The sequence below is a fragment of the Elephantulus edwardii genome, unplaced genomic scaffold (assembly GCF_000299155.1).
Source record: "Elephantulus edwardii isolate Elephantulus edwardi_28Jun2011 unplaced genomic scaffold, EleEdw1.0 scaffold00121, whole genome shotgun sequence".
Classification (NCBI taxonomy): Eukaryota; Metazoa; Chordata; class Mammalia; order Macroscelidea; family Macroscelididae; genus Elephantulus; species Elephantulus edwardii.
The window spans coordinates 7,547,117-7,554,425 of NW_006399871.1; the positions used below are offsets into that span (position 1 = coordinate 7,547,117).

The following is a 7,309-nucleotide window of genomic DNA, read 5'->3' on the forward strand; positions in this document are numbered from 1 at the left end:
GCTCAGGTGTGGTGGGCTCAGGTGTGGTGGTGTGGAGGGGTCGGCTCAGGTATGGAGGTGCTGCACACACTGGCTTCTTTTCCACTGAAAGGGGTTAATAATAGCATTCATACCTCAAGGATGACTGAGCCTTTTGGGGCTGGAGCTGGTAAAGGCCCAGCTTGAACCCCTCAAAAGCAAACCAGAGGAAGCAAGCCATGTTGCCCAGAACCCAGGAATGGGCGAGGCCTGAAGCCTTCAAGAAAGTTCTGGAAGGAGGCAGCTAGAGACAGGGACCCCCTGCCTCTCCACACTCAGCCGGCTCAAGAGCCAGGGAACAGGAGCCCAGGAAGGAACACCTGCTCGTAGCAAGTGTCTGGTCAAACCTAGAACCTGGGCCCCAGGGAGGCCCCCTCAGGGCACTCTCAAGTGGAGAAAGGGGCAGGGTCTGGCCAGAAGCCCTGTGTCTACCCTGGCCACCCTGCATGGCACTGTGATTGTCCTCCTCGAGGTGGATACAATTCAAACCCACAACACACAACTGCGTACTGGCACAGTGTGCAACTTGCCCAACTGTACACGGAAGCCCTGGCTCTGAAGTCTATGTGCAACACAGCAGCCAGTGTCCCCCAAAGACCTCCCAGCTGAGACGGGCCTTCTCACCCCCTCACACTGCCTATATCCTCCAGATACAAAGTTCTTCCCAGTATGCTGGGTGCCCGGACTTACCAACCATGTGTTTGCGCACGTGGGCCATGGTGTAGAATTTCTTCTCGCAGATCTCGCACGAGAACTTCTTCTCTGCGTAGCCATGCACGATCTTGTTGTGCTCATGGAGGGACCAGAGCTTCTTAAAAGCTTTGCCGCACGTCACACACTGTGGGGCGAGAGGACTTTAGGCCGGGCATTGTCAGTCGGCACCACATCATCTTGGACAAGGCTCTGGGCCTCAGTTTCCCCACTTGAAACAGGCAGGAGGGCCCTTGCTGTCCAAGGAATCTTATGTAGGAGTTGGAAATGGTTAACTCCCTAACTCCTGGTCACCCACCCAGAGCCCTGGGCTCTCCTCCAAAGACCAGGGGTCACCTCTTCCAAAAAGCTTCTCCAACACCACCTCCTTAACCCATGCTCACTGCAACAAGACCATCTAAAGGCTCTGCAGAAGGGAGACAGACACTTGGCTGCAGACACAGAGTTGACAGAGAGCTCCCTCTTGGACGGCACAAAGCTCGAGAGCTGTTTCCCTTGCTCCCTTTGAGACCTAGGTCCCAGAGGTCCCTAAGGGGCCAGGTCCCAAAGGGGCTGTCTGGGTGGGATTACAGGGAACCCTAGGTCCTTTCAGATAATGGAGGGTCCTGGAACGCTCAGGGACCACACTGTGTTCCCTGTCCCCTGACCCGGACCATGATCTATTTTTCCTGGTTATCCCCTATCTGTGCAGGGCACCTGATGACCAGAGATTAGGCCAGGACTCGGGCAGAAACTGGGTCAGGGTGCACAGATCAGAAGGGGTACATGCTTCTCTCCCCTTTGGGAAGGAGTCAAAGGTATGTGACAAAGGGCAGCCCAGCCGGTAGCAATAGGCAAGTGGGAGCAGGTGAGAGAGGGCAGGGCTGGTTACCAGGTAACCCCCAGGTAATGCTTTCTCCACAGGGCCCTGCAATTAGCAATTAGCACTGGCAATTAGCATCCGCCTACCTGACCCCTGGTCTCTGGGGCTAGGAAAAAAAAAAAACACACCACCTTCCCCTGAGGAGCCTGGCTGGCCCTGTGCCGCCTCCACTCACCCCCCACCCTAAGCGGCCAGGCTGGCACAGACAGATGCAGGCTGGCTCGAGGCCTGGCAGCCAGCCCAGCTCAGCTGCCCTGCTCCTCCCAAGTTGTTCATCTAGTGCCTTTTCCCCAGGACCAGGCCTGCCTCTGTCTCCAGAAAGCTATCTGGGGGGACTTCTCTCCCTGCTCTATGCGGTGCCTGTGAAGGATGCAGAAAACGGCAGTCCCTCTGGGGAAATCCCTCCTCCCCTTTGAGTGTTTTTGTGCAGTGTACAACCTGTGAAAGTGTACATGGTGGGCCTTCCCGCAGCCCTTGGGATTTGCTCAGACAGTCCCTGCTGCAAAGGCTCCAGAACTTGCCTTCTGTCTCCTCGTCACCCAAGTCTCTGCTCTCTTCTTCCCAGTGCTATGCTCCCTCCGCCCTTTTCCCCAAAGGTCCTCTCCAAGGGCCAAAGCCCAGCTCTGTCCACCTCTCCCAGGAAGCCCTCCCTGATGCTCCTACACCGTGAAGAGCTAGGCTAGCTGGGCTGTCCGGCAGGAAGTCGGGCCTCCCCCGGGAAGGCTGCTGGGCTCAGGTCTGGGCAGCTGGGGGCTGGTGGCCGTGCAGAGAGGCCCACCTGGATGTTGCGCTCGCAGTCCGTCTGCCGGTGCAGCAGTAGCTCGCTCTCAAGCAGGAAGCGCTTGCCGCACTGGTCACAGATCTGCATGCGGCTGTGGGTCACGTTCATGTGCTTCTCCAGGTACCAGCGGTTGTTGAAAACGCGCGGGCACTTCTGGCAAGGATGGTGCTGCTTCTCCTCCAGCTTCACCTTGGCGCCCAGCCCGTCAGCGGCGGGCGGCCCACGGGCCGCTGCTGGGGTCCCTCCGGGGGGCGGCTTGGGCTGCTTTCCGCCCCGCTGCGCGGCCTCCTCAGGCTCAGGGGTGCCCCGGCGCCGGGCATTCTCCCGGGAGCGTGTGGCCATGCGACTGTGGGGTGGGGGCTCCACGCAGCTGCCTCGGTGCCCTCCAGCGCCCTGCCTGCTACCAGCCTCCCCCTCATCCTCATCCTCCGAGCTGTCCTGCCCCTGCTCACTGTGTCCTTCCTCCTCCTCCTCCTCCTCCTCCTGGTCACTTTGACCCCCTTCCTCCTCCTCCTCCTCCTCCCCGTGACTGCCACCTTCTTCCTCCTCCTCCTCTTCCTCCTCCTCTTCCCCTCCACTGCCGCCACCCTCCTCCTCCTCCTCTTCTTCCTCTTCCTCCTCTTCTTCCTCCTCCTCCTCCTCCGAGTGTCTCTGCAGCCCGTCCTCCCGGCCCAGTACCATGGTGGCCGGGCTGGTCCCTGTGCCCGGCTTGCCCTCGGCGCCCGTGGACACGTGCAGCGTCTGGTTGTTGAGGTTCACCTCCACGATGATCTGGGACTGCTCCCGGCGGCTGTAGCTGCCAGAGCCCCCCAGCTCTTCCTCCAGCTCCTCCCCACCCTCCAGCTTGCACAGGGGGGCCGGGGGCCCAGCGGCCTCCTCCACGCTCCCCTCCTTCTCCTCCTTGAAGAAGGTCTGTGCTGGCCCAATGGCAGTGGGCACTGTGCCGCCCGCAGCCCCTGCCCCGTCCTCCACACGCACCGAGTAGGGATCAGGGCCTTCACGGGCGTAGATCTTGGGCAGGCCCGTGGCGTCGGCCTCCTGCTTGATGTCACAGTAGTAGGACGGTGCGGCTGGGGTGCCGCTGGCAGCCGCCTGGGCCAAGGCCACCGTGCCAGGGACCGGGGGCCCGAGGGAGCGGGCATCCAGCAGCTCCTGGCAGGACGTGGCGATGTCGGCCATCTGCAGCAGCGAGGCGGCACTGAGCACCTCGTGGACGTTGGCCGCGTTGACCAGCAGCTTGGAAGTATAGATGAAGTTGAGGATCTGCTGCAGGCCTCCGGGGGCCAGCGCCTCCAGGGACAGCTCCACGCGCTGCAGCTGCTTGTTCTGGGTGAAGAGGGAGTGGAAGAACTGGCTGTAGGCGGCCAGCACACCCTTGTGGGCTGGGAAGACGCTGCGCTGGGGCACCAGCACCAGGTCCACGTCACACAGGTCGGGCTGGAAAAGACGCTGCTCGTTGAGGCGGCCCATCAAGCAGGCAAAGTGCAGAGCCACATCCTCCACCAGCGAGAACTCGGCTGCCGGAGAGTCGGTCGTCTTCTCAACCAGCAACTGCAGCAGGAGAGAGAGGAGCAGGGGAGGGTCAAGGCCAGCCGGGGGCCCCTGCCCATTCCCTACAGCCCACCCGGTCCCTCAGCAGCGCCCACCATCGGGGGGCAGCCCATCACTCCTGCTTCACAGACAGAAGAGCTGAAGCTCTAGCCAGCGGTGGGGCAGCGGGAGCCAAGCCCACGTCCACCTCCCCGCGGGCCTCGGACGCTGACCGGCACCGTCTGAGGCGGAAGATCAGCTCCTGGGCCACTCAGTTAACTTTTTTCTGGGCCTCCAGCTCTTCTCCTGTGAAACAGGAAAAGTTATCCTGCAAGGGGATGTGCAAGAGTAAAGAAGAGGAAGTGGGAGGGGGGGAGAAAGGAATGCACCAGGGTAGCCAATGAGGCAGCCCGCTGCCCAGGACCCAGGGCTTTCCTGGGCTGAAAAAGCAGGACAGTCCCAGGCACGCTGGTCCTCCCAGAAGGGACCTGGGCATGCCCTTAGCATTTTCTCAGCTCCTACTCTCTGCAGGCCCCTTGGAGTTTCTGCCACATGCTCAACTCACACCCACACAGCTCAAGACAGAAGTCAGGTGCCCACAGCCTCCTGGGTACCCACGTACCTCACCAACAATGGGCCTCAAGTCTAGACCCTGAGAGCAACAGAAACAGACACTCTGTGAGGGACTCAGACATGTCCTCACCCTGGTTCTGCTGTTACCCCAGAACTGGACAGGTCACCCCCTCTCCACCACTCATGGCCACAGACCTGGCTCCCCTCAGAGATGGGGTGCTGTGGGAGGGCACAGCTGTGCCATCTGATCTCGGTGTTCAAAGGTCCCTAAGCCCCACTCCACGCACTTTTCCCATGCTGGAAGCCATATCACTTGGGGTTTCTGGAGCTTTAAGGAGGCCCCTCAAAGTCAGATAAGTCAGACTATCAGGGCCTTGGGTCACATCCAGCTTCTTTGAATTGCTCAGAAGAGGGGCCAACTATGCCAACTCAACTATGCCAGCTTCACCACCGCACCTCCTCAAAAGCGGGTCCCACAGACAGGCAGCCAGCCCAGCCCTGACTCAGGGTGGACAACCCCTGTTCCACTACTCCACCTGCCCATCAGAGCGCACTGGTTCCAGGTTCTGGTCCCACCTCAGCATCTTACACACCTGACCTGCACCCCTTGCCTTACTGCCACAAAAGTCATTCGTCCGCACTCTGCCCCAGCCTCCCTGGAGACCCTAGGGTGCGACTCCAGCCCCTGCCATACACAGTGCACCTCCACTTCCAACTCCCAGGCAGGAAGAAGGGGGGCGAGGACCAGGGGAGGGTGGTGTCTCAGCTCAGCACCTCAGAATCCATGATGACGTCAGCATGAACCTCAGGAGTGACCAGAGGCAAACTTCTGCTTGGGCCTTGACCCTCAAGCAGGCCAGTGGACACTCCATGCTCCCAGATCCCAGCCAGGCCAGGGCCCTGGCCATGACTCCATCTTCCTCGAGGTCTTCCACAACGCGCCTCTCCCTGGCCCCTAGACATCTTTTTCTCTCTTCAAGGGCCAGTGGCCCAGCCAGGCCTGGCTAATTCAATGGAGATGTGGCACCAGGCCCCTCCTTTCTCTGACTCATTCTAATCCATTCTTGGGGGCCAACCTCTGCTGAAGACCAGGCAATGGGTTTCTTAGTAGAGGTTAGCTCTAAAACCACTATATCCCGGGGAGCCTCCACGTCCTCCCCAGAATCATTTGTGAAGGGTCAAGGTTCAACATGGGTTCCTTGGGATTCAAACCCACTGCCTTTGACTGACCGGCATTCTGGCAGGGTAAAACCTCTACAGGGCTTCCAAAGCTGGGATCTTTACAGAAGCCGACAGCCACCTCCTTCTGACTGCTGGCTGGGTTCAAACATCAGACCTTTCAGTTAGCAGGTGAGAGGACCTAATCACTGCACCACCAGGGCTCCTTGGGGTGAGTAAATAACTTGGATAAAGGCCTCCCAAAGCCAGGCCTGTGGAGGGGAGCCTGAGTCCGACCCCAAGGCACTAGCCTACCTTCCTCCTCCAGGGGTGCCCTCCACAAGAGCCACCTGCCCTGGGGGAAGAGCATTGTCCCACATCCAGGAGACAATCCAGCCCTAGGGCCTGCTTCTCACCTGCCTGGGCTCTCAGCCTCAGCAAGGCAGAAAGGGGGGCAGTGTCACCCCCAAGATACCATTCCCAAGGCAGAAACCCCCCCAGGGGCCAGCACCAGGGGACCACCCAGCCAGGCACCCTGACTGAACTCCAGTGACAGGGTCCACATGTGGCTCCAGGGCACAACTGTCCCCTTGCCTGGGCCCTCCTAGGCAGTGCCCATCAGCTGTGCCAACCTCACCAGCCAGATGGGCCAGCTCCCTGCAGCTGTGTGTGCCCCTCCCCATCTGACTGCTGACTACAGCCACACATTCCCTCCCCCAGGGCCCAGGCCATCCCAGGCCAGCCAAACTAAGGGTAGTCAAGCACCTCTGGTAGTCAGAGCTGTGTGCCCCCAACCCTCTCCCCAAAGCTAGGCTAGATTAGCCAGACACTGGGACCAAGACTAGGGCGACTTTCCCTACTGCTCCCACAAAGCCACTGGCTTCCCATCCTCATGAAATCCCCAGAGACCCCAAATTGACATCCTCCCCTACAGGGGTGCCCCACCCCCATCCCATCTTTCCTTGCCCCTCGTAGCATTAGGTGGGTTCAGCCTGGGCTAGGGGATCAAGCCCCAGTCCTCCAAGCTCCTCCTCTCACGAAGGTGCCTATCCCAGCCTCCTCTGCACTCATGCTAACCCCCCAACCTTGCCTGGGGTGGGAAAGCGGGAAGGCCCAGAGAGGGCGGGAGACCAGTCCAAGGTCACACAGGAGTTTGGATGTGAAGTGCAGGCGCCCCCTACCCAGCGTGGGCCCAGGCCTGCCGGAGCCCAGGCAAGACGACTCCAGCGCCCACGTGGCCGAAGGCCCAGGAGGGAATCTGAGCCCCCCAATCGCCCCTCAACACCCAGCCCGCAGGCGGCGCCCTCCCGGGTGCAGAGACGCACCCCCCCCCTCTGACCATGCCTGGACCTCAGCCTTCCGCACTGGCACCCCCACCCCAGGAATTTAACCCCCTTTACGGTGCGGGCCGCGCGGGAGCGTCGCATTCCTGGCCCGCGGGGTCCCCGAGATGGGGGCGGGGAGAGCAGGGCAGGGGGAGGACCCCCAGACCATTAGCCGTGCGCGCTCCGGAGGGCAGGGCGGGCAGGTGGGCGGATAAGCGGGGGGACAGGCAGGGCCCTGCGTACCATGGTGCCGTGGCGCAGGGGGCTCACAGGGCCCCTCGCGATCGCGCTGCCCCCGGCGGCCGGGCCCGGGCCGCTCCATGAAGCGCCGCGCTGGGGGCCGCCCCCGCG

The 7,309-nt window shown here is 61.3% G+C and overlaps 1 protein-coding gene across 1 annotated transcript in view; it reads right to left on the minus strand.

The window, feature by feature from the left end:
* ZBTB47 (zinc finger and BTB domain containing 47) overlaps positions 1-3,842 on the minus strand; it is a 6,418-nt gene extending 2,576 nt beyond the window's left edge. Inside the window, exons 1-2 of the mRNA XM_006892985.1 lie at positions 2,370-3,842; positions 709-856 (exon numbers count right to left, since the gene is read on the minus strand). Coding sequence (XP_006893047.1) covers positions 709-856; positions 2,370-3,842 — 1,621 coding nt within the window. The remainder of the gene's footprint in view (positions 1-708; positions 857-2,369) is intronic.
* Positions 3,843-7,309: the final 3,467 nt, after the last annotated feature.